The sequence below is a fragment of the Oncorhynchus nerka genome, linkage group LG24, assembly GCF_034236695.1.
Source record: "Oncorhynchus nerka isolate Pitt River linkage group LG24, Oner_Uvic_2.0, whole genome shotgun sequence".
Lineage (NCBI taxonomy): Eukaryota > Metazoa > Chordata > Actinopteri > Salmoniformes > Salmonidae > Oncorhynchus > Oncorhynchus nerka.
In genome coordinates, this window is record NC_088419.1 from 54891980 (window position 1) to 54919044 (window position 27065).

Sequence of the window (27065 nt, forward strand, 5' to 3'; positions counted from 1 at the left end):
CATATGTTTCTACATTTACATCTGACAATAGACTAGGCCAACAACGTGAAAAAATAATTCTTCTCAATTCTGACTCTAAATAAGTATTTTTAGATGTGTTTATAATATATGCAGATATGCAAGTGTATTTCTATTTTGTGTTAAGAAACATAATCAAAAGGGCTTTATATATGACTATGGACATGAGACGGTTTAAGTAGGAAGTCTGCCACTAGTCACTTCCAACCCGTTCTGTCTCCTACTACTTTTATTGGTCACACATTGGTCACACATCCCCTAGCACCGATTGGATGATTCCCCTGTCTATCATTGATTCAGCCCTTTTGAAGAGTGACAAAACGTAAGGGTGGCATGTTTTCCTGTCTTCCTAAGTTTATTAACTTATCCCGGGAATGCCATCAGAAGTTAGAGTGAACGTTGAAAGAAAGCCATTGAACGTCTGAAAGGTAAGATAAACTAATTTCCTTGATACATATTATTTACATGCACGACTTATCACTCGAATAATAGTCTATCAAGGGGATCAACATTTGCGTAAAGCAAATGGTAGCCTACAGGTAAAGTTGCCGCTGTATCAACCGTATTGAACCATGCCTTGATTGATTTCGATCTCGTCTATTACATAGTAACATATTGTGTACAACTTTGATTTAGTGTTTTGAAACTATTCCTCAGAAAATATACCTTTTGGGTGTTCCCAACCCATACGAACTCATCATATCCCTGCGACAAGTGTTTCTGTAACCAACTGTATTCGGAAAAAGCTGTAGCCGAACCATATGACACGCAAAGACCCAAACGGCGTTCCATATCTGTCCGAGTTAAAACATCAACTACATACTGTTGTATTTGTGTACGTCATAACGTTGTGCATTTATTTTGCTCACTGTTCAGAGACCGCACATGGACAGACAACATTTCTATAATATTTGCGCATAAAGACTGTAGCCTATCATAATGTCTGCCAATAGCCCCATTTGAACAAAACTGGGCTAGTCCAACAACAGCTGTTTTGAATTGAACTAAAATGAATTACACATCGTTTTCAGAGTTAGTTTCGTCCTTAGATGAGAAGAATTGACACACTGCTCAATTAGATATTCCTTTGAGATTTATAGGCTACTGAATGCATAGCATGGATTTATGAAGGTGCTATGTGGATATCTGTTGATTAGTGACATTGGATTTGGACAAGAAGAACACTTGAGATTCTAATCCACTCAGGATAACAAAATCCTTATTTTTCCCAAGAAAAAAATATTTGGAGTGTTAGCGAAACATAGTCATCATCAAACAATGGGACATGACATCGTATGAAAATACCCCATTGTCAGTGGAATAGTCCTTAACCCTGTTCATATCACCCCATTAAGACGTCTGTGGTACAGTCAGCAGCTTTTCTTCACTCTATGGAGGACAAGGGAGTAGTGTTCTGCCTCAATAACACACATAATCATATTATGGTATGGGGATGACTAAAGCCCTATTTATACTTGGTGCTAACATGTGGTTGCCACCATCCGATTAAGATGATTCAATCGGATCAAGAGTTTCATGACTAAACTTGGCATTAAAATGTGTCTTTAACTGTGTTGGCATTGTGACCAGATGTTGTGGTCCCTCTGTATGCAAACTTATTTGACAGATTTTGTTTCAAAATAATATATGAATTGAATTGATTTATTTGAATACTATTATGGTCAATGGTGCCACCTGTCAATGACTTTAGAGGGCAGGATACTGATGATTTAAATGGTTTGACCACCCAACTCCGTCTACACTTGTGAGATATCCAGACCAGTGGCGGTCAGTGCCATTTAAGATGGCACTGACAATTTTTTTTTTCATGAGCGTGGCCTTATTTCTATTACAGCTTATTGGATGACTGTCATTCATATTCCATTCACCCAGTTCAATGTAACAGCGATAGTTTTAAGCTACTACATGATACTCAATTTTCCCTATACCCATCATGAGGTTGCTACAACCTAGCCTATGAATGAAAGTTTACAATGTAGGTGCAGGTCGAGAGACACATTTGAGGTGACACATGGACAGACCGTGACATTCAATACCTCCTTGCACACTCTTGCCTGCATCTAGCTGATTAGTATGTAATCATTAGTCCAACAGTTGTAAAGAGTTTCTATTGGACAAATTCAAGTATGTTTATCCCTGTTTTGTTCTGTTTGCTTACATTTTAATAACTGTTTTTTTAACAGAACCGGGCGTAATTAATCCCCCCCATTAGGCGTAAATACACAGCCATGTTGTATTCCTTTTGTGCCTTCTCCTCCTCTCACCTCATCCCTTCGCTTGTGGACTTCAATGCACAACACATCAGCTGTATGTGACCAGTTAAACACACAACCTACATCGTTACTTTAGATAATATGCTGACAACGTCATAGTCAGCATAGCTAACAGAACTAACACGTTAGTGAACCCACTACAATCATACAGTAATGTTACAGTGTACAGTAAGTAGTAAGCAGTTACACTGGCGCGCCCGGTGGCAATACATTTGTAAAACCAAAAGTTTACCTTGACTTGGAAGAGTTCCGGTGTTGTGTTGGATTGTCATAGCCAGCTAGCTAACATAGCATCCCTCTGTTTGAGCAGGGCGTTTAAGTAGGCTAAACTAGCTAGCTGCATTTGCTAAGTAAGTGAAACTGAAAAGAAAATGACAATCTCTCTCTACATATATTTCTCTCTTTCTTCTCCTTCATTTTGGAAGAGATTAATTTGTTCAAAACTGTTCAACTATTGTCTTTCTCTCTCTTTGAGTCAACTACTCACCACATTTTATGCAGTGCTAGCTAGCTGTAGTTTATGCTTTCAGTACTAGATTAATTCTCTGATCCTTTGATTGGGTGGACAACATGTCAGTTCATGCTGCAAGAGCTTTGATAGGTTGGAGGAAGTCCCCCGGAAGTTGTCATAATTGCTGTGTAAGTCTATGGAAGATTGAGAGAACCATGAGCCTCCTAGGTTTTGTATGGAAGTCAATGTCCCCAGAGGAGGACGGACGCTAGCTCTCCTCCGGCTACACCATGGTGCTACCCTACAGAGTGCTGTTGAGGCTACTGTCGACCTGCTTTGCAAAGTAGTCTGTTTAATCATTTATTTGGTGACGTGATTATATTTAGTACAGTTTTATCTAAAAAGGATCACTTAAAATGTTTTACCATTTAAAAAAATGAAATTCACTGAGGATGGTCCTCCCCTTCCTCTGAGGACGAGACTCCGCTGATCCAGACACAATACGTGCCTGACAACCTCCGTAGGCGGTCAGGAAGATCTGCTCACAATCAGAAAACGATGTGTCTTTTGATCATCTACACATCATCTACACCCCCTAAAGTGGGCACAATCGGGATAGGGACAACATCTACGCATGTTAGCACCAGGGATTAACAGGGTTTATATGACTACAGCTTTGTGGAATTGGCTTGTTGTGATAACAATTGATTCTCAAATGGTGGATTGAGTTATGCTCTAGACATGGCAGGTCCAGACTGTAATTCATCCACTTGATTGCTAACCATCCCCAAGTTGTCTGTCATGTGATTCTATGCTTTAAGCTGTCTTATTGCCAGTCGGATTCCCCAGTCCATTCTATCTCACTTGACAGCCACGGAATCATTGTTTTGCAACGTCCATATGAGTTCATCTTGAGTTCTCAACATGTGAACTCATCACTATGCAGGCTGGTCTCATAGACTAGACTCAACATAGTAAATTAAAATCTGGGCCACTCAAATTAGTATGATATGTTACACTTTTGGTATGGTTACATAAGACAATGTCTAGCAACCCAAAGCTTGTGTTTTCAAATCTCATGAACAACTTCAGCATTTTAGTTAATTAGCAACTTTTCAACTACTTAGCATGTTAGCTAACAGTTGCCTTAACCCTTTAACCTATCTAAAGTTAGCCACCTAGCTAACGTTAGCAATAGCCATGTAGCTAAGTTTAGCAATAACAAATTGGAATCTGTATGGAATCGGAATATATATATATATATATATATATTTTTTGTTGTAATATTGTACAAATGGGAATTCGTAAAATATCATACGACATGGATGATGGACGTCCACACATTAATACATACCAATCGGAGGGCCTGTTGTCCGGACCTCTGGCAGTCTATGGGGGTGCCACAGGGTTCAATTCTCGGGCTGACTCTTTTCTCTGTATATATTAATGATGTTGCTCTTGCTGCGGGTGATTCTTTGATCCACCTCTACGCAGACGTCACCATTCTGTAAATATCTGGCCCCTCTTTGGACATTGTGTTAACAAATCTCCAAACAAGCTTCAACGCCATACAACACTCCTTCCGTGGCCTCTAACGGCTCTTAAATGCTAGTAAAACGAAATGCATGCTCTTCAACCGATCGCTGCCCGCACCCGCATGCCCGACTAGCATCCCTACTCTGGACGGTTCTGACTTAGACTATGTGGACAACTATAAATACCTAGGTGTCTAGTTAGACTGTAAACTCTCCTTTCAGACTCACATTAAGCATCTCCAATCCAAAATGAAATCTAGAATCGGCTTCCTATTTCACAACAAAGCCTCCTTCACTCATGCTGCCAAAATTGCCCTTGTAAAACTGACTATCCTACCGATCCTTGACTTAGGCAATGTCATTTACAAATTAGCCTCCAACACTCTACTCAGACTGCATCCAGTTTGCTATCACAGTGCCATCTGTTTTTGTTACCAAAACCCCATATGCTACCCACCACTGCAACCTGTATGCTCTCGTTGGCTGGTCCTCGCTACATATTCGTCGCCAAACCCACTGGCTCCAGGTCATCTATACTTCTTTGTAGTTATAGCTCTGCCTTATCTCAGCTCACTAGTCACCATAGCAACACTCACCCGGGGCACGCGTTCCAGAAGGTATATTTCACTGGTCATCCCCAAAGCCAACATCTGCTTTGGCTGCCTTTCCTTCTAGTTCTCTTCTGCCAATGACTGGAACGAATTGCAAAAATCACTGAAGTTGGAGACCTATATCTCCCTCACTAACTTTAAGCGTCAACTGTCAGCAGCTTACCGTTCGCTGTACCCAGCCCATCTGTAATTAGCCCATCCAACTACCTCATCCCCATATGTTTTTGTTTTTCTGCTCTTTTGCACACCAGTATTTCTACTTGCACATCCTCATCTGCACATATCACTCCAGTGTAAATTGCTAAATTGTAATTACTTTGCCACTATTGGCCTATTTATTTCCTTACCTCCTTACTTCATTTGCCTTCACTGTATACAGATTTTCCTATTGTGTTGACTGTACTTTTGTTTAACCTATGTATAACTCTGTGTTGTATGTGTCGCACTGCTTTGCTTTATCTTGGCCAGGTCGCAGTTGTAAATGAGAATTTGTTCTCAACTGGCCTACCTGGTTAAATAAAGGTAAAAAGTAAAAATACCAAACGTTACCTATCATACTAATTTGAGTCTCCCAGATTTTGATTTACTCTGTTAGGTCTACCAACGACTGCAGGTTGCCCTATCAGGCTTTCTTTAAAAAAAAACGCTTTGGTGGAATTTTCACGTGTGTATGTGGTACATTTTCACAACCCCTATTACAAAACTCAAAACAGATAATCAAAAAGTCAAAACTATAAGCACATTTTCAATTGACTAAGTACAGCACACAAAATCATAGCCACTTTTTCACCAACCTTAAAACAACCCCCCCCCAAACCACTAATTCTTATAATTTACAGTGTTAAATAACATGAATATGTGGGAACAATATTTTTTGTGAACGAATGTTGAATTTTGTCATTATAAAAAGGTTGGTAACTACATGTGAAAAATCGTGTTGGAAATCTGTTTCAGCTCAAGTCTGCTACAAAAACCACAATGCAATGCTTTCTCTATGGGTTGGCTGGCTAGCTAGAAAACATAGCTACACACAATAATACCAAAGTCAATATCAGGATATGAAGTAGCTAGTTTTCTGTAAAATTGCCTAAATCAATTTAGGAGGTGACAATCTCACCATGTTCAACCTGCAGATCATGTGCCGCATAGAGTGGAGTTTGATATAGAACCCCTCAGTGGACGTGTCATAATACCCCATAAAACCTAGTGGTCAAACAGGGAAATGGTTCCAGTCATTTTTTTACCATACATTCTTCCCATAGGGGATTTTTAGAAACACTTAAAATAAGGTCTGTGTTTCGTGTAGGCTTACCCTGGCGTGACGTTTTGATAACCATGTAAATCTCTCTCGGACATTATTCAAAAATGTATTGAACTTATTAGAAAATTAATTACATTTGCCCACTTTAATCATGAACAAAATACATCAGTGATTCATATTTTCCTGCAACTTTCTAAAACTGCACAGGAATGCCTCAAATCAAATGTTATTTGTCACATGAGCCGACGGTGTAGACCTTTTATAGTGAAAAGATTACTTACAAGCCCTTAACCAACAATGCAGTTTTAAGATAGGTGTTAAGAAAGTATTTACTAAATAAACTGAAGAAAAAATATTATCTTAATTAAAGAGCAACATTAAAATAACAGCAACAAGGCTATATACAGGGGGTACCAGTACCGAGTCAATGTGCAGGGGTGTATGTCTCGTCTACACGTTGTGTAGCCGTTAACGATAATGCTAATGATAACCGTCTGCTGATAGATGGAAAGGTTTTCCCCAAATCCCTTGATTTGAATTGACAATTTTAAGATGCATAAAGAAACCACAACCAGGCAACCAATATGTGTTTCAAAATTGCACAAGATTATATAGACAAAAAGTCAAAGGCCATTAATGTCCTCTATTGGTAGGCAAGTGGCTGAGTGCAAAACAAGTGAAATGGGCACTCTGTGTCATACATATTTAGATGTATACAAACAAAAAGCTAAATATACATATCTAACCAATTACTCCACTAGCGCAGAGTAGCTTTACACTTGGCCAGGAGGCTATCTCAACATTAACCAAGCCTTGCAGAAGTGTTTGAACTTAAGACTGGCAGAAATAGTTTTTATCTCAGCTGGGAGTTTGCTCCACTCTACCACTGCCATATCTGAAAATGTGTTCTGGCCAGTACCGACATAGCACAAAATCTTGTGGCGTAGGAATGAGAGAGCTCTTTAGATACTGAGGGGACTGTACCATACATGTTTTTCTGGCCCAATCCCAGCTTCAGCTGAATAACTATTTTTATCAACTGATAGCCACTGTATTTCACAGAGTTGAAAGGCCAACAGGGCTAAGATTCAGAATGACCCTTGACATTTTATTCTGAGCTGTCTGTAGCTTGTTCTTGATGAAGTTAGGGGAGCTACTGTACGAGGTAGCGCATGCATGGTCAGTGAGTCTGCACTAACGCTGCTTGCAAGTGTTTTTCAAGGTCCCTTTATCTAGAAATGTGGCTTTTCTGAACAGAAATGTCACTTCCTGGTTGACCTTGGCAATTACTTTCTGCCCCATGCTCTCCCCTGTCAGAAAACAGTCTAGTTCACAGCCAAATTATCTTAACACAGTTCTTGGTTGTAACTACTGTCACCAACCGTGGCTCTAAAGCCTGGTGATCTACAGTTGAAGACGGACGTTTACATACACCGTAGCCAAATACATTTAAACTCAGTTTTTCACTATTCCTGACATTTAATCTTAGTAAAAATTCCCTGTCTTAGGTCAGTTAGGATCACCACTTTATTTTAAGAATGTGAAATGTCAGAATAAGAGTGATTTATTTCCGCTTTTATTTCTTTCATCATATTCCCAGTGGGTCAGAAGTTTACATACTAATTGAGTGTATTTGGTAGCATTGCCTTTAAATTGTTTAACTTGTGTCAAATTTTTCGGGTAGCCTTCCACAAGCTTCCCACAATAAGTTAGAAGTTTGGCCCATTCCTCCTTACAGAGCTGGTGTAACTGAGTCAAGTTTGTAGGCCTCCTTGCTCGCACATGTTTTTTCAGTTCTGCCCACACATTCTCAATGGGAGTGAGGTCAGGGCTTTGTAATGGCCACTCCAATACCTTGACTTTGTTGTCCTTAAGCCATTTGCCACAACTTTGGAAGTATGCTTGGGGTCATTGTCCATTTGGAATACCCATTTGAGACCAAGCTTTAACTTCCTGACTGATGTCTTGAGATGTTGCTTCAATATATCCACATAATTGCCCTTCTTCATGATGCCATCTATTTTGTGAAGGGCACCAGTCCCTCCTGCAGCAAAGCACCCCCACAACATGATGCTGCCACCCCCGTGCTTCACGGTTGGGATGGTATTCTTCAGCTTGCAAGCCTCCCCCTTTTTCCTCCAAATATAATGATGGTCATTATGGCCAAACAGTTCTATTTTTGTTTCATCAGACCAGAGGACATTTCTCCAAAAAGTGCAATCTTTGTCCCCATGTGCAGTTGCAAACCGTAGTCTGCCTTTTTTTATGGCGGTTTTGTAGCAGTGTCTTCCTTGCTGAGCAGCCTTTCAGGTTATGTCGATATAGGACTCGTTTTACTGTGGATATAGATACTTTTGTACCTGTTTCCTCCAGCATCTTCACAAGGTCCTTTGCTGTTGTTCTGGGATTGATTTGCACTTTTCGCAGCAAAGTACGTTCATCTCCAGGAGAAGGAACGCGTCTCCCTCCTGGACGGTATGACAGCTGCGTGGTCCCATGGTGTTTATACTTGCTTACAATTGTTTGTACATAGGACCTTCAGGCGTTTGGACATTTCTCCCAAGGATGAACCAGACTTGTGGACATCTACAATTTTTTTTCTGAGGTCTTTGCTGATTTCTCTGGATTTTCCTGTGATGTCAAGCAAAGAGGCACTGAGTTCGAAGGTAGGCCTTGAAAAACATCCACAGGTACACCTCCAATTGACTCAAATGATGTCAATTAGCCTATCAGAAGCTTCTAAAGCCATGGCATAATTTTCTGGAATTTTCCAAGCTGTTTAAAGGCACAGTCAACTTAGTGTATGTAAACTTCTGACCCACTGGAATTGTGATACAGTGAAATAATGTCTCTAAACAATTGTTGGAAAAATTACTTGTCATGCACAAAGTAGCTGTCCTAACTGATTTGCCAAAACTATTTTTTTTAACAAGAAATTGTGGAGTGGTTGAAAAACTAGTTTTAATGGCTCCAACCTAAGTGTATGTAAACTAGTTTTAATGGCTCCAACCTAAGTGTATGTAAACTAGTTTTAATGGCTCCAACCTAAGTGTATGTAAACTTCCGACTTCAACTGTAAATGGTTAATTTCTCTTATGTCATAAGGTGAATGCACCAGTTTGTAAGTCGCTCTGGATAAGAGCGTCTGCTAAATGACTTAAATGTAAATGTAAAAAGTTCTAGCATTTCTCAAGTCAGCAATTAGCGTTAAGTGTGTAACCTAACAGTAGAGGCCTTCAACCATAAGTAGCATGCACCCCTACTTAGAAAATGGAAATTGCCACTTTCAATATCCAGCCATTCTTTCTGATTGGAGTGGGTTTTTTCATTTGCACCTCTACAGAAAGAATTTGATTGTTAGTTACATTTAAAGTTTGAAGAAACATGCAGGCTAACATTTGTACACTTTCTTCAGTTGCATTTGGCCAACTTGGAGATTGACACAGCATCTCAAAAATGACTTGTCCTGGAGAGAAGATTTGATTGATATGAGTAGGAACATACTGCTTAATGGGCTTTCGTTACACATTCAATTGAATCCATCTTGGATATTAGATTGAGTTCCTACTACACTTTCTACAGAGAAATTCTGAATGAAAAATGTGCTAAAAATACCCAATTCTCTAACAAGGTCTGAGGGAGAGAGGCTATTTGCTAATTGAATCCAGTGCCTTGGGATGGTGTTTATTCCCCCTCAAAGTATAATCAGCTGCTTCTCACAGGAAGATACAATTTAGCCAAGGCCACTTTTGGAGACACTTAATGCATGTCATTATGCTGTTGTCGCTGAAGTCCTTAGCTTCATTCATTTACGTTTATCACAGTGAAAGGCTTCCGGGGCCTTTGCACTCCACCTAAGGATCCACCTAAGGAAAAAAATAAGGAGAAATACTGTTCTCACTAAAGCCATTTACTTGTATTCAATGTGACTGACTGCTGTAGGCATCAGACCTGAAACATACTGCTATGGTGACCAATGGAAAAGTTGTATAATTGGGAAAAAATAGATTCATAAGAACTGTTTCTGTGTGAGACAGTTGCATCATTTATTGGACCATTCCAAGTCCATTCCAAGTCTTGTTGACAATATAACAGTTTGAAAATATACAGTTTGAAAAAGTAAAATAGTTCATGTCAGACTGGGTTTTGTATTTGGCCTCCCAAACACCAACCAAAGCCACAGACTTCCCCTGATTGAATTCACTTTGTGACATTTTGAACCCAGTAGGGAGTGAGGGGGAAGGGGACTGGGATGTTGAACAAGGAGACCTCAGAAAACAGCATCACCACTGACATGGCATAATGCCTCATTGTGGGGCTTGAATGTGACTGTTTGGATGAGAATCAAGGGGTGTTATGGGATGCATGTGATGTTTAAGACCAAAGTTGATAGTTAAAAGATAGGGTTCTAGTCTAGATGCATATTCAAGATTGATAGATTAATATCTAATGTTAGAGCTGAAGCATAACTTGGGATTGCATTGTGTTTATGTGCATCTCGAAATCCCCTCATTGACATCAATGCATGACTTACGAGACAGAAGCGGTGCAAGCGTGCAGCCCAAAGTGCCTAGGGAAACATCTGTATATTTCCAGGTATTTGGGGGTTATTTCCTTAAACTTCCCATGCTGTTTACACATGTTATATATCCCTGGCTCTAATTGCATGTTGTCCAAGTTTTGCATGATGTGTTATGTGATAGGATGCTTGTACTCCAGGAAAAGGACAGGACCTGTAGTGGATGTGTGTTTTGCGTTTCTGTGTGTTGGTCTTTTGTTATTGTGTCGCAACGAGGTAGATGACGTTGTGTGTTTGTTCAGCTCCTCTTTTTACTTGTTTTTTTTACCTGACTTTTTCCTCTGGCCTCACAGGAAGCAGCTTTTTGGCCTTAGCGATGGGCTTCCTGGCAGGAGCAGAGCGGCCCTGAGTTCCTGCTGCGAGACAATAGGTCTCCCCGGGGCCGGGGGCTGTTCTCAGACCTGATTCTCTTCGGGAAACAGCAGATTTATCCCAGCAGCTGAACTGAGCCATACAGAGACAGGGAGTGGGGGAGTGTGGCCCTACCCTATGAGTGTCTCTTTTCTGAATGGGACTTTTCTTATGTTAAGTAGTGTGATGAGCCTGTGGTTGTGGTGGGGCGGGCTTGAAGGATGAAAGAATAGTCTTGGCCTTGCCCAAGAAGTCCCAATCTGGGTTAATATGTGTGGGCTGAACTGGAGTGACTCTTGTATCTGTTGAGTTCGATGCCTTGCTTTTTCTATTGTCAGCTGGACTTGTTGTAGACCCTCCCCTTCCTTTTGAGGGGAAAAGGGAGGTGGTGGCAGGGATGAGGTTACTTTTCCAAATCATGGCTCATGCGATGTAGCCAGCAGCCCTCGACCAGAACATTTCCTGTTGAAAAGCAGTGCTGAAAAAGTCGACTTCAGTGTTAGATTTATGGTGAATGCTGGGGAAACGGCTGCCTCATTGATGACGGTAATAGTAGAGAATCATTATTTAAAAAATGTTAGACAAATATTTACAGAAATCCTCAACACCTATTTGAAATATGTGCAGTTAATTGCATTGCTTCGCTTAAAGTAACTTGGCCTCAATTTGTAGAGTAATCCAGTGTGTCTGTTAACAGTGGGACAGGTTTACAAACTGAAGACCTAGGCTTGCTATTAGTTGTTCCTCACAATGAAATCGGGGAGGGGACTGTGGATGTGTCGCCCTCTGTACGTTCATCACACGTGATCTCTCAGACAGCACTGGCACGATTTTGATTAAACTTGGGTAGATGATGTGTCTTACCAGAGAGATCCGGCATTTACAAAATGACACTGATGGGCCCAATGCGGGAGCTATAGTAATTAACAGAAATGTGTTAGTCACACGCAATATCTCATTTGTTCCAAGGGGTGGGAGGGGGGGCATGTTTACTGTTGCCTTGTTTTGACTTACAGCCATAGGCATTAGTTAAGGTTGTTTATGGGATCATAGTCTACAAGATCGCTACCACAACAGAACGGTGTGTATGTAACAGGTAATTTGTTTGTGTGTGTGTGTGTGTGTGTGTGTGTGTGTGTGCGCTCACTCCTGCTGGTGTGCGTGTGTGTGACATGGCTGTGGCTCACTACTGGTGAGGATGAGGGGCGCAGCAGAATGTGGTTTCTCCCCCTGAGTGTGTGGGTTGCCCTGTAATTTGTTGCCTGTCATCAGGACCTGGAAAAAACATATTGAACTGGCCTATTTATGCTGAGTGGGAGCTGGAGGCACTAAGTGAGGAGTAGTGAGGGTGGGATGGGGACTACGTGTTTATGTTACACTCCTCTGATCTGAGGAGCTGGCATCTGGAGCAAATCTGAGGCACTTGGAATTTGGCACGTCCAGTGGGATACTATATTTCAAGAAGCCCAAACACAGACAGATTCTTTCTGCAACCTAGAACGGAAACCTTGTCCACAAGAAGTTATACAACAGTTTACTCAGTATAACTAATGGACTCTAGATAACCTATTGTTCTTAACTGGTGGCTGTGCAGCCGTAGATTCCGTATGTTTTCAGCTAACCTGCGCAGCACCTTGACTAATTAGACTGAATGTTGTGTTCACTCCATTGTGCTAGGGCAAGCGTTCTGCAAACAGCTGGTTTGTATTTTCTTAGCAAGTTGTGGCTAAGTCGTATTAGCCGCTAATCGCTAGTTTTCTGGCTAATAAATGTACAGAGTCAGAGCAAACGTGGCTAGCTATACAGCATAATACCATTGATGGTGTAGGCCTAAATGAGCATGTTGTTTGTGCAACAGTATCCTCTAAATCAAAGAGGAATAGGTGAAGCTTGAATATGTTAGCTACATGAAGTAGCTAAGAGAGAACATTTAATGTAGCCAATGATTATAGGGTCCCCAAGGAAACACGGACCAACACTTTGGTTCCAACCCTATCACAATAACTTCTCCCTGGCATTTTCATTTGTTGTCATGTCAAAAAACACTGCATTCAAAGTGCCCACTACTATCTTATAACTGTAGAATTAGGAATGTATGAAAATGTAGAAAATTATTTTTGTTTGAAGTTTAATTGAACAGTATAAAAAAAAAATCAGAATGGAGAGCGACCCATGAAATCACTTAGGATGTATGTGATGCCACCCTAGGGTCACGCACTACTCATAAAGCAAATGTAGAACTTTTATTATTAAAAAACATAAAATACTGTCATAAATGTAAAAAATGAATTGATTTTTTTGGGGCCATAGCGCCCAGCTATGGCAAGGCCTAGGAGTATTTCCATACCAGTACTTGTAATCCTGTCCCTAGTCAAGTTATAGGCTATAACTAGAGCCCAGAGTTGTACTTAGTCAGGAAAATCTCTGCTCTATGGCCCTAGAACCCTGTGTAGGAGGGACAGGGTCTTTCCTCTGGTTGGGGGAACGAAGCAGTGATAGCAGGCATGTCCGGCTGGCTGAAGCTAACCAGAGTCCACTTGATGTCTCACGCTAATGACCAGTGTCTGTGCATGCCATTCTCTTGTGATAAGCTTGCTTTGGTGAGGCGGAGGGCTGGAGGGACTATCCGCTGCAATCATTTTAATTCGACGCCTTGCTTTGTGGAATATTAACGTAGGCTACGCTGAGCTTTGCTGTCACAGTATCAACAGTATCAACAGCTTCTCTTTGAATGGCAATGAGAGATGTCAGAAAATCCTTGTTTTTGGAGATGTTTTTTTATTTATCCTATGTAATTACAACTACCTTGTAGCCCTTCTCAAGTATCTGAACATGTCCCAGCCTGGTCCATGCTAGCAGGATGTGAGAGGGAATTGTGTGGTGGAATGTGCTTAAGGCTATATGGAAACAGATGTGTGTGTGTGTGGGGTGCTCTGACCCTTTCTTAGTCGAGCCGTGTATGGAAATGTGTCCCACAACTGTGAACTCTGTACATGTGTGTGTGCCTCTGCATGCATGTGTGTTTCTGCTCTGACCCTGATGTCTATCCATCACTCTCCCTGTCAGTGGAGCTAAGGAGCAGTGACCCAGAACTGGATTGACAGCCAGGAAGACCAACCCAAAGTGAACCCCCTGGCCCAGTGTCAAGACACCTTTATGATTGTTCCACAGACTGTATGACTGAGGTAACTTAACTTCAATACAACTCATTTGTCGATCAGAAATACTACACTAGCAACACTCCAACAGTTTTGAAACATGATGACAGCTGACATAATGGAAGTTTATTACTAAGTAAACCTGTTTGAACGTGTTAATTTAACCGTTGGCAAATTCTGTGATTGAGAGCAATAGTTTGGGTTTCCGATCCTAATGTAATATCTGGCTTGTCTGTATTGGCTTCTGTTCATCGTTGTTGTTGCTTTTGTTCTTGGGCCACTTAACTTCGCTTTTATCTGGGCTTTCAGACATAATGCTTGGAGGTATAGGTGATGTCATGGTTAATCCCCTTCTTGACTTCAACACCTCCGGCCAAGGAAAAAAACTAACCATAGGATTAACCCCTTGTTACCTTCAGTCCCTCTTTCTTTCTAATGGAACATTGGGGAGTGGGATTCCCAGAGAGTTCGTAGCTAAAGCGCAACGTTATTTCTCTCCACAACCCAGCTGCACAGCCACGAGAGAGTACCAATTATAACATCGATGTTTGTTTGTCTTGTATGTGTGAATTAGCATCATTCGTAAAAATGAACCACTTTGCTCTTCTACTAGAGGTGTGATTCTGGGCTGGTGTGAGAATTAACATACTACTTTAGCGTGAAGGCTTTGAAAAACCCACCCCAGACCAATGTGGAAAATTGCCCTTCAACAAGGGGTGTATTCAAAAACATTGCTAAATAGAGTCTCTCGTATAAAGGTCTTCAGGTGTCCTTACAGTAAGCGTTTTATGGGTAGTTTATAAGAAGGTTGTCTTGAATGAGAAAGATTTGCTACAGCTAATTTCGCCATCAAGCGAAGAGTGTCAAGCTACGACGTCCTGAATAATGTAATTTTAGGCTACAAGCCTCCTTACTTAACCAAATGTCATGCTCTCTTCACCTCTGGGTAACACATGAAAAATTCATACATGCGTACACTAGCCTCAGTAAAACACATACAGTGCACAGGTATCTGAGTCAGTGTTTCCCTTCTCTTATCAGGTTGTGCGTAGACTCTCTGGGGGCTTCTGCTGAAAGGTCTCAGTCCACAACCATGACTCAGTCTGTGCAGGTCAACCCCAAGTTGCCTGGTAAGCATTTCAGTTCCAGCTGGTATTTTTCAAGTCAATATGTGGTAACAATGGATAATGTCTGGGACTTGAAAAACTTAACCAGATTTGATAACTGTTGTTATGTTTTCCTGTGGACTGCAGATCTGGGCGCACCGTTTCTATTCTCCAGTCAGGAAGAGGCGGATCAACAGGGCTCTTATTCGGTCCAAACTCCGTATGGCTTCCAGCTGGACCTGGACTTCCTCAAGTATGTGGAAGAGATAGAAAGCGGCCACCACGTCCGCCGGCCACCCGTCAACTCTCGCAGGTCATCCCGTGGGGTCAAAGTCTCCCAGCGGAGCCCGAATGTGGGGGGAAGAGCCAGCGGCTGGACCTCAACAGAGTCCCTCTCCTCACCCGCCAGCGAAGATGGTCGTGCGCCCCCTCCTCCACCCCCACGGAATCGCATCGGCTCCTCTCCCAGTGAGGGGCAACCCCTGTCCCCGCTATCTGTCCTTAGCCTCCCCCTCTCTGCTGGCGCCAAAGTGCCACCACCACCTCCGCTACGTAACCCCAGGGTAGAGAGGACCCTCCTGGAGACCAGCCTGCGACTGCAGCAGGAGCAGAGCCACCAGCACCAAAATGGCACCTGTTTCCAGCTCTCTGACCCACCAAAGCAAAGCCCCAGGGCTGTGACTACTCATGTTACCCCAGCTAGTGCAGCAGCCACAGTAGATGACCAGCCCTTGCACCTCTTCTCTGCCGCCCCCAGCCCATCTCAGAGTAGTCTGACCAGACCCAGTCCCCACTCCTCCGGTAGGAGCACCCCGGCCTCTAGCACCGGAATGGCTACTCTGCCTCCTAGCCAGTTGCAGACTGTGAGAGAGCAGATGGCCACTGCCCTGAGGCAACTGAAGGAGATGGAGGAGAGAGTGAAGGGCGTCCCAGTGCTGGAGAGAGAGGTGGCCAAGCTACGGGCTGAGAAAGACATGCTCCTACTGGCACTGCAGGAGAAGAAAACCTTGGCGGCCCAACAACCGGCTGCAACAGTAGTGAGCAGTACTACCACCACAACGGTGGACACAGGCACACAGAGTCAGGAACGTCCTCCTTTTTCCCCCAAGAGTCCTAGAAGTCCCAAGAGTCCAAGCAAAATAGGGGACCTCAGAAAGCTGACTGAGAAGTTTGAAGGCAAGACTGGGAAAGATGGAGCACGTTCTGAGAAGGTTGTGGAGAAGAGGTCTGTGGCCGTCGGGGACGACATGTTGCTGGACGCTGGTGTCTTCTACTACAGCCAAGGTGCCAAGGATGCCTCAGAGGGCACGCCTCAGGTGGACGTCTGCGAGAAAGGCGTGGCCACGGAGGCACCGGCCTTCCGTGAGGAGTGGGTGCAGGCTGGGGTGGAGACAGAAGAGGCCTCGGTTTGGGTGATGGAATCCCAGCTGGGGCTGAGCAGTGAGGTCCAGAGGGAGATTGACACCCTACAGGACACCATCAAGTTCCAGCAGGAGTCCATCTTGGCTCTGGAGGGGCGAGTCGGCCAGGCTGACGAGGACCTGGCGGTGCTCAAAGCCCAGGAGGATGAGAGGAAATCCAAAGCAACGTCCGAGAAGGCGGTCCTTGCCAAACCAGACTCAGCCCATGCCCAAGTGGGGACCGAAGCCTCTACAACATCCACGCCAGCTTCACAGCATGTCGCAGTCTCCTGTTGTCCTGAGGTGGTTGACGCTTGTGTAGGTGAGGATTTGAGAGCCGTACATTACGACCAGAGCACTCAGACTGACTCTGTGGAGAGCCCTGCAGAAGAAGAACCAACCCCAGTAGCACTGGTCAGCACTGGGAGTCAATGGGAGAATCTGTACGAGGATGAGACTATAGAGCAGAAAGCTCCAGTCACTGCGCTGAAGAAGAGACAGATGACCATTGCAGAGTACAAGGTCACCCCTGAGGAGACGGTCAGTTTAGACGAAGGGAAGGGAGGGAAAGAGGAGGAAACGGCGCCCAGGACACACACAACTCCAACAATGGTGGAAAGTGAGTGCCAAGTGTATTTATTCTTATACAATAGTTCTTCATATAGAAGATAAATGATTCCTCTACACTAATAAAGCAGGTGTAAACGTCTTTGGAACGTTTTTAGACCACTTTTTCCACATTTTGTTACGTTACAGCCTTATTCTAAAATGTATTATATAAATAAAAATCCTCAGCAAGCTACACACTACCCCATAATGACAAAGTGAAAAAAGGTATTTTGAAATGTTACGTAAGTATTAAGATCCTTTGCTATAAGACATGAAATTGAGCTCCGGTGCATCCTTTTCCATTGATCATCCTTGAGATGTTTCTATAACTTGACTGTATTTCACCTATGGCAAATGCAATTTGATTGGACATGATTTGGAAAGGCACACACCTGTCTATATAAGGTCTCACAGTTGTCAGAGCAAAAACCAAGCCATGAGGTCGAAGGAATTGTCCGTAGAGCTCTGAGACAAGGTTGTGTCGAGGCAGAGATCTGGGGAAGGGGACCAACCCATTTCTGCAGCATTGAAGGTCCCCAAGAACACAGTGGCCTCCATCATTCTTAAATGGAAGAAGTTTGGAACCACCAAGACTCTTCCTAGAGCTGGTCACCTGGCCAAAGTGATCAAATGGGGGATAAGGGCCTTGGTCAGTGAGGTGGTCAAGAAACAGATGGTCACTCTGACAGAGCTCTAGAGTTATTCTGTGGAGATGGGAGAACCTTCCAGAAGGACAACCATCTCTGCAGCACTCCACCAATCAGGTCTTTATGGTAGAGTGGCAAGATGGAGTTTACCAAAAGGCACCTAAAGACTCTCAGACCATGAGAAAGCAGATTCTCTGGTCTGATGAAACCAAGGTTGAACTCAGGCCTGAAAGCCAAGCGTCATGTCTGGAGGAAACCTGGCACCATCCCTACGGTGAAGCATGGGGGTGGCAGCATCATGCTGTGGGGATGTTTTTCTGCGGCAGGGACTGGGAGACTAGTCAGGATCGAGGGAAAGATGAACAGAAGTACAGAAAGATCCTTGATGAAAACTTGCTCAGGACCTCAGACTGGGGTGACGGTTCACCTTCCAACAGGACAACAATCCTGAGCACACAGCCAAGACGACGCAGCAGTGACTTCGGGACAAGTCTCTGAATATCCTTGAGTGGCCCAGGCAGAGCCCGGACTTGAACCCAATCTAACATTTCCGGAGAGGCCTGAAAATAGCTGTGCAGCAAAGCTCCCCATCCAACCTGACAGAGCTTGAGAGGATCTGCAGAGAAGAATGGGAGAAACTCCCCAAATAGATGTGCCAAGCTTGCAGCGTTATACCCAAGAAGACTCGAGGCTGTAAATGCTGCCAAGGGTACTGACTAAAGGGTCTGAATACTTAAAAAAAAAAAATATTTGTAATAAATGAGCAAAAAAACTGTTTTTGCTTTGTCATTATGGGGTATTAGGTGTAGATTGATGAGGAAAAATTATATTTTAATAGATTTTTTAGACCAGGGCTGTAACCTAACAAAATGTGGATAAAGTCAAGGGGCCTGAATACTTTCCAAAGGCACTGTAGAATTCAATGAAGTAGCAGATTAGTTGGGTCACTCACCGAGTATTGTGGCCACAGGTATGCTGAAGTCCATCATGAAGAAGAAGGATGGGAGTAGTTCCGGTGAAGCACGTAGCAGCGGCAAGAAGAGCTTGCAGTTTGTTGGCATTCTCAATGGGGGGTAAGTGGTGCTTTGTCATCAATGAATGAGCAAAAATCTGCACATATTACCATCACACTGATAATACACAGGGCATATTAGAAGAGAAGGATGACCAATGTTAAAGGTAACTAACTAGACATGTACTTCTGTTCAGGTATGAGTCGACATCTAGTGAGGAGGAGGAAGAGGGGAGTTCCTCGGGTGGCAGTGAAGTGGATGATTGCTCGGACAGTAGTGATGGCGAAGATGGAGAGGCAGCTCTGGAGGAGACCTCCGATGAAGAGAGGAACATTAATATGGATGACACCGATAGTGATGATATGGCCTTAGAAGCAGGGACTGGAGCCACTGAGGACAGTCCAGATGCAGTGAAAGAGAAGTATGCTTGATTACAACTACAGCTCATAGAACTGTCATTGTTGGCAGATTACAATTTTAAAGGGATAGTCAACAGAATTTTCAGAATTTGTTTAAAGTTTGCTTCCCTTGAAAGAAGTCTGTTGGTAGTAAAATTTGAATCTTCTATTTTGGTTTATAGCCTTTAGGTGCCCTGAATTCAATTACCGCAGCCAAAGTTATTTCGCAACATTATCATCTGTGAAGCTATGTATGTGTATATTATTGACATGGAATTATAGCCAGGATGTTTGCACAAAAAAACGGTTGAATACGTTATATAGGAGTCTCATCTTACGTTGTACAAGTGTTAGATCCCAGTCGGTCACTATCATAGATAACGTCCATGTCTAATTGCAGTAATCCCTTGTCCTAGATTTGAGCTGAGTGCAAAAATGCATGAGGCTTCTCTCATTCTGAAGAACCACCTGAATGATGATGTCAAAACACTGAAGAGTAAAGAAGTGGTATGTTTCAGCATGCCTCTTTAATTCCTCTGTTTTATTATATCCTGGAAATCTTGAATTTCCTTTTCAAAATTAGCTCATACCTGATTTTTGTAAACAAATACCCTGTTAGTTTTTTTTCCAATCCACACATAATCTCTCAAGTGTATTTTGAAGTTCCATGACTTGAAGAAGTGGTTGCACGGACATAGTCTCCTTAGTCCAATTCATGCCACACTAAATACGATTATAAACATTTAATACATCACCAAGACTTCTGTTCCAAGTGTTTATAATCATATTAGTATGATAACCTTTTATGTAGCTGTATTCCATCAGTGATCCTATCCCACATCCTCCCTCCATGTAGCTCTCCAGCATTCATACTGTGCAGCTGGAATGGTTCCGCATCTCTAGTGCAAAGATGGCCCAGCCGCCCCGTGTCTCAGACTACCTGATGGCCTTCACTGAGGTCTCCTCTGCCCTGCTGGCCCACGTCATCAACATGACCGATGGCAATGGTAACACGGCCTTGCACTACAGCGTCTCCCACTCCAATTTCACAGTGGTGGGGCTACTACTGGACACAGGTTAGTTGGAGTGAGGAGTGTTCACTTATCTCTGGGAAGTTCTGTTAGGGTCGGGGCTTATGACCTTAGTGAAGAGATCCTGATGATCATAATGAATCATCAGAAGTTTGGTATTCATGGTTTAACTACAGGCATAAAATCACATTAGTTATGCCATGTATTTATCGTCAGGAAGTTTCCATGCCCCGGGGTTTCACCATGGGGTGGGTGGGTGTGCTCTGTGCAGGCATGTGTTGTGTGGATAAGCAGAACAAGGCAGGCTACACTGCTATCATGCTGGCGGCCCTCTCATCTGTGAAAGAGGAGGATGACATGGTGGTGGTCAGGAAGCTCTTCAGTCAGGGCAACGTCAATGCCAAGGCCAGCCAGGCAAGTCCTTCTCAAATCACTTAAAATCCAGTCTATCCCCCTCAGTCAGTGTTGCTTGTGTGTGCTTGCTAACACCATGCTAACTGTGCTATATTGTGTTTAGGCTGGCCAGACAGCGCTGATGTTAGCCGTTAGCCATGGACGGCAGGAGATGGTGCGGGCGCTACTGGACTGCGGGGCTGAAGTGAACGTGAAGGATGACGAGGGCTCCACGGCACTCATGTGCGCCAGCGAGCACGGCCGCGCCGAGATTGTCTCGCTGCTCCTGGATCAGCCGGGCTGTGACATCTCCATCGTGGACAATGTGAGTTCCTTGGCTGTCTGTTTACCCTGTACACTCTGTGTCTTTACACGCTTACCTGGCTTCCTCTTTCTGTCCACTTTCTTCATCTTCTACCTCTTTTCCATTTCACGCTGAATTGAAAGAACTAGGCAGGTCAAAGCAAGTACTCGGATAGGCTTTTGCCATATTGTTTTATATGTCCTGTCTTAACATCAGTGCTGCAGATGCAGGGGAGGAAGCCACTAGATTATTGTGACGCAGCCAAGAAGTGAATACAAAAACACATTACATTTATTTTATAAATCCTCGTTTGTTTCTTTTTTAAATTAATGCTAATTTTTAAATTAGCAATAAGACAGAATCTTTTTATAATCTGTACACCAGTGTTTTTCTACAGTATGACTTTACAGTGGATTTTTCTCAGACTAGTTTGAACCTCCAGTCCAGACTGATATATCTAAGAGAGCACATCTGGGGCAAAATGAGTTAGGCATGCAGCACATGGATTGAGTTTCAGTACGATACAGCTAGACAGAGGGGCTGGGAAAGTATTTAGGAACATGTTTTTTTCAACCTTGTGACAATTGGATACAGCTAATTCTTCAGGATTGTGAGGCAGACAGAGATGTGGGTTAACCCTTTGCTGGTTTGAAGACCTAGACCAGGGGTGGGCAACCTTAAGGGCCACTGTGGGTGCAGGGTTTTATTTCAGCCAACCCGGAACACAATTGATTAATCTACCCGATTTAATCCAATCAAAATGTTGATAAACTACGATTAGTTGGTGTGTTGCTTGGCTGCCTGGAAGAAAAGCCTGTACCCACACCGGCCCTTGCAGTGTAAGATAGCCCACGCCTCACCTTGACTGTATACAGTAAAGACACAGTTCTATATTGCATGAATGGCATGTAGCTTCTTATTCTTTCTAAACTGTGTGATGAGGCTGTGAATGGGCAGGAATCTTATCGGTGTCCCACCTCAAAGGGTTTATCGCAAAGCCTGCTGTCCCTTTTGTCTTCCTACCTCTCTAGGACGGCAGTAATGCGCTTTCCATCGCCCTGGAGGCCTCTCACAATGACACAGCTGTGCTACTCTACGCCCACATGAACTACACCAAAGCCCAGGCAGCTGTGAGTTCCCCAGACGCTGGTCTTGAGGCCGAGAGACCTGCCTGGTTTTTATATGACAAACAGCCAGTTTGTCCTTGAATCCAGTATAGGTCACATTCACAACATATCCGTAATCATGCGCAAATTCAAGTGTGTAATATTAGCGCCTCGGCTACACTCCAATGTTGGGGTGTGGTATGTTGGCCTAGTTGAAAGATCTTGTCTTGGCATGTGTAGCAGTAGTGACCCCTAGAGCATATTCTTTACAGCTATGTATTTTTACTGTATATTGTAGTTTTTGGCCTGTTTTACTACTATCACTCTGAAAACATTGGTATATTTCTTTCAGGGGACAAACAAGTCTCGAAGCCCCACTAGTCCTCAAAAGACATGGCCTGCTGCGGAGTGATTTACCACCAAGATAGAAAAACAAACATTACTGGACATAAGCGTTGAAAAAGCTCCACTGGAATATTGCAGCTGTCTACATAAATATATGTATTTATATCATGGCATACGTTATTCATTTGTATTGTTAATATAAGATTGTTATTTTTCCATAAATGTCATTATTATATACGATACTAATCTGCATTTGCAACATTTCTAATTCAAGGTCTGCAGCATTTAGTTTTCTATGATACAGTAAAGCAGACCTCACATTTATTTGCACTCATTTACTGTGTTGAGTTTTAGTTCCCCTCCCTCTTTAACTACCTTCTCAATCTTCATGCCAATGTCATTCAAGTCTGCACTAACTGTCTATGCCTTGTATATTCATGTATTGATTTTCATGTAAAAAATAAACATATATTTACATAACATGTCACACTGCACTAAGCAGATATAGCAGAAGAGGTCCAGATGACTTAAATAGTTTTTTTTTTAAGGTTCATGTTATGATGCGTAGCATATATTCTAATGTCAAACATGATCAAGCTATAAAGGTGAGCTTTTGTTTGAATAGTATTTCAAGCAATAACCATCCTGTCAGACATTATCAAGCCAACTTTTAATGCAAATTAATGTAATAAGATGACATTGTTTAATAGGTAACAGGTAGCACACAGAGATAAATACAATATGTATGTAACTTGTTAGCAGTACAGCTCTATGGTAGCACATTCTGATTTCACATGAGAAACACTCTTTTCATGCCACACAGCTACGACCGGAAGTTAATTTTTCTTAGCAGGTTAGGAGACGGAGGTTAAGGTTAAGAAAATGCTTATTGTTAGCGGAAATAGCCTGCTACGAAAATCACTTCCGGTAATATCTGTATCTAAGTGGCATGAAAAGAGTGTGTCCCGATTTCACAAACCGGTACTTGATGTATCACTCCAGAACGGTAGGTGTCAGTAATCTAACATGGACTGCCTGTCGTGAAAAGGAAAATAAGAAGTATTTTGCCCTTGACAACAACAATGGCGACTGCTACAAGAATTATCCAAAGGCTCAGAAATATTTTATCCGGGGTAAGCCATATATCTCTTCACATTGTGTATTTGGTGCAAGTTGTTATTAATGTAACGTTAGCTAACTTATTTCTAGGTCCCCAACGTTACACGTTTGAAGAGTTTATTAAAGCCTCTAACTTGCTAAGGACGTTATCTAGCTTGTTAGCTACTTTAGTTGGCTAACGAACATTGCATGTTGGCAATATAAGACTCTTTGAAAAGCAAGTTGTTACTTTTAATTTACCTGATCAAATGTACACAGCATGATCTGCAAGCAAAGCTCCAGTTGCGCTATGGTGAGATTGCGAAGAGGTAAGTGGCAAGTCATGCATGTCTTGAATGTTTGCTAACTAAGAATCCATTTAGGCATGACGTTTTCTGCAGGTTTTGCATGACAAGTACGGATGGTGTTTGCACTGTACTGTTTGTACTCATATATATATATATATATATAAGGAATAGGCCTACACTTTGTAAATGCCACACAATCTTAGTTTCAATTTTTTGTGCAGGACCCAACCACCCCCCAAACTTCCAGTTGGTCCCAGTCACAAGTTTGCCTTCAATTACTATAATGGCAGAGATGGGCGTAGAGAGTCTGCACCAGCCACCGTCGTGATGTCCAGTCAAAAGGCCCTCACTGCTGGGTGAGTTGGACATAAAGTCTGACAGAGTCTATGGCTTAAAGGCTGAGTGGGACAAAGGCTATGGCAGTACGTTACATTTTGGGATTCCATCCTCCTCTGGCTAGTCGGGTGGAGGTTGAGAGTGTATATGACTGCTTTACTGTTTGTCCTCAGGTGACTGCCCTTGCCCTTAGTCTGCCTCCTGTCCCTCCTATTGCCATAGGTACACCTTCCTGAAAACAATGGCACAATACTTCGAAACCTCTGCCAGTTCATGTTCTTAGACACACTCCAGTCTCCTTTTCATATGATTTACTTAACAAAAGGCACATCTCAATAGGTGGTCCAGGTATGACATGGGACAAGGGGCCTTTCCTCTATTGTTCCCACAAGCAAGTGGGGAGGCAGATGAGAGTAAACCCATCAGACCAACTCCTTGAAACTTCAAGAGTTGGCCATTCTAGTTGTGTCAACAAAATGAAAAAAACTTCATTTTTTAATGCTAAAATTATTTGTAATGCCGGGCATACACAATACATAATTTTCCAAGTTTTTGCTGTCACAGACACATTTTTGGGGTGAAATCCTATGAACTTGGGCCAGGATCAGTACATCGGGACTCATGTAGTTTGAGCGGGTGAAGGACGCACTGATGGCTGTTCCGTTCTCCAGACCCCAGTTGCATGTCTTGATAATTTTGTGAAATTTTGGTTGTGCGTCTTGTAGTATGACCAGTGCTATGACGCGTTTGGGCAAGGACTACTGCCAATAGTCATTGAGCACTCAGCATGTGAGACCAAAACAATATTGGCGAAGAGGAAAGCAGCAACAACAACAAGCACCATGTGGACCGAGGTGATGGTAGACACATTGGTGGAGAGAACGCAGTTGCCTTTTCAATATTAAAAGTTTTATATTACCTCCAATTCCCTTTGTCGAATAGAAAGTTCATATTGTCCACATCTGCCCAACCATTTGCGGGTCCATATTCTGCCCCTCTTGTCTCTTTTTTGATGTTTTTGCACATAAAGAATGTACACACTAATTAAGCAGCTCGCTGTTTGATTGTCAGCTTTTTTTTCCTATGACAACAAGAGAAACGCAGGGCAGGATCAACTAGGGAATCATCAACCTGGGGTTGAGGATGGACGGAATGAAGGATTTGGGACAAGGAAATTTGGAAATGTGAGCTAGTCCAAGTTGTTAAAGGCATAATCCACCCCCAGGAATAGAAATCATCAAGTTGGTGAAAGCCTATGTTCCATCTGTGGGTAAAATAGAAGTTAAGTCATGGTGACCTTTTTTTAAGTGGTCCGTCTGAAATCAGGTAATCGTGTAAGGAAGGCATCATAGCTATAGTGTGTTATACCCCATCACATTTCATAACGCTTTTAAACCAATGACTTGCACTCCAAATCAGCCAATAGATGGTATGGGCATACATCCGTCTATATTATCGTGACAAATTAAATATTTTTGTCCAAATGTTCTAAAAGTAGTCAGATCCTTCAAACGCCTCTCGTCTCCTTGCTATCAGACTCGCAGGCCAATTGCCATAGCAACCACACTGACTCAAACTATTGAGCTAGAAATGCGATCTCTGCCAACTTCAACTTGGTGTAACTCCTAAATTCATAGTGCAGTTTGTTTTGAGTTATTTTACACATAGCTACCTACTTCACATGCTGATATTGACTTTGGTTTTAGTTTTTGTAGAGCCCTGCACAGGCATGATTTTTTTTTTGCCCAAGCCCTACCCATGCTGATTGCCTTTGCCAAATTTAAGGCCTGGTCCTACCAGAAACCCGAAATCAGAAATAACATTTAGTATATCCATTAGCTACTCCTGTCTGTCGCGTGCTCTGCGTAGCCATAGCACCGGCTCTGCTTGGGCTGCTCTGCTCAATGAAGACATATGAGAAAGCAGTTACTTTTCGTAACTCAAGGAACATTATTATTGTCCGTGAAATATATTTTGCAAGGTTGAAGCTCCAAGTGTCTGCAGGCAGCCAGGTGTTCTAGACTTCCACCCTCTACCGCAAGAAGTGGTCCCGTAATCGCAGTCCCGTAATGTTATTTTAGAAGTATGTGGCTCAGCGCTTTAAAATGTTTTAAACTGGTTTGGCGTGTATTTGTTTTGTGAGGGCTCCATTATATTTATTTTACCATCTTCTAAATAATGTACCAACATAGTGATTAACTTATGCTTTCATTTTCTTACAGCCAAGCTCTAGAGGTGCCAGCAAAGCGTCCTGTCACACCTGGTAATGTTCCCAGGGAGCTCACACTGTCTACAGACCAGCCATACCTCTGAACAATATCAACAAATAATTTTTCTCCTGACTTACTTTAGGCCTGACATTAGAGCACAATGTTGCTCTCCCTATTGTTCAAAACCTGTAAAATAGTGTGTCGGTGTTAATAAATAAATAATGTAATGTTTGAAGAAATGTTTTATTACCAATTATTCATAGAATTAGCATATTTTGTTTGCCAGTCAATCATAGTTGTGGGTACCTGATTAATATCCCCAAAGTAGTTCATCAACCAAGCCCCACTGCTTCCTGACACAATGGCCACTTAACCTGGAAGCCAGCCGCACCAATGTGTCGGAGGAAACAATGTGCACCTGGCGACCATGTCACTGTGACGGCCCGCCACAAGAGTCGCTAGCGCGCGATGAGACAAGGACATCCCTGCCGGCCAAACCCTCC

At 42.7% G+C, this 27065-nt stretch overlaps 2 protein-coding genes across 4 annotated transcripts; both read left to right on the forward strand.

Annotated features, from left to right (window-relative positions):
- Window positions 1-310: 310 nt before the first annotated feature.
- On the forward strand, window positions 311-23090 carry LOC115108199 (KN motif and ankyrin repeat domain-containing protein 3). 3 transcript variants are annotated; one of them, XM_029632265.2, is made up of 12 exons: window positions 311-446; window positions 14167-14285; window positions 15300-15388; window positions 15512-17383; window positions 18991-19093; window positions 19230-19454; window positions 19848-19938; window positions 20288-20507; window positions 20734-20876; window positions 20980-21180; window positions 22191-22289; window positions 22618-23090. In XM_029632265.2, the coding sequence occupies exons 3-12, from the start codon at window positions 15352-15354 to the stop codon at window positions 22675-22677; spliced, it is 3051 nt and encodes a 1016-aa protein (XP_029488125.1). In that variant the 5' UTR covers window positions 311-446; window positions 14167-14285; window positions 15300-15351; the 3' UTR covers window positions 22678-23090. The 3 variants fall into 3 exon arrangements, with proteins under 3 accessions (XP_029488125.1, XP_064865045.1, XP_029488126.1); XM_029632266.2 differs by lacking the exon at window positions 311-446 and adding an exon at window positions 11506-11646; XM_065008973.1 differs by lacking the exon at window positions 14167-14285.
- Window positions 23091-23631: 541 nt separating this feature from the next.
- On the forward strand, window positions 23632-26801 carry ndufa7 (NADH:ubiquinone oxidoreductase subunit A7). Its single transcript, XM_029632268.2, has 4 exons — window positions 23632-23743; window positions 23988-24037; window positions 24238-24372; window positions 26575-26801. Exons 1-4 carry the CDS (start codon window positions 23693-23695, stop codon window positions 26663-26665), a joined length of 327 nt encoding a protein of 108 aa, XP_029488128.1. The 5' UTR covers window positions 23632-23692; the 3' UTR covers window positions 26666-26801.
- The last annotated feature ends 264 nt before the right edge of the window (window positions 26802-27065 follow it).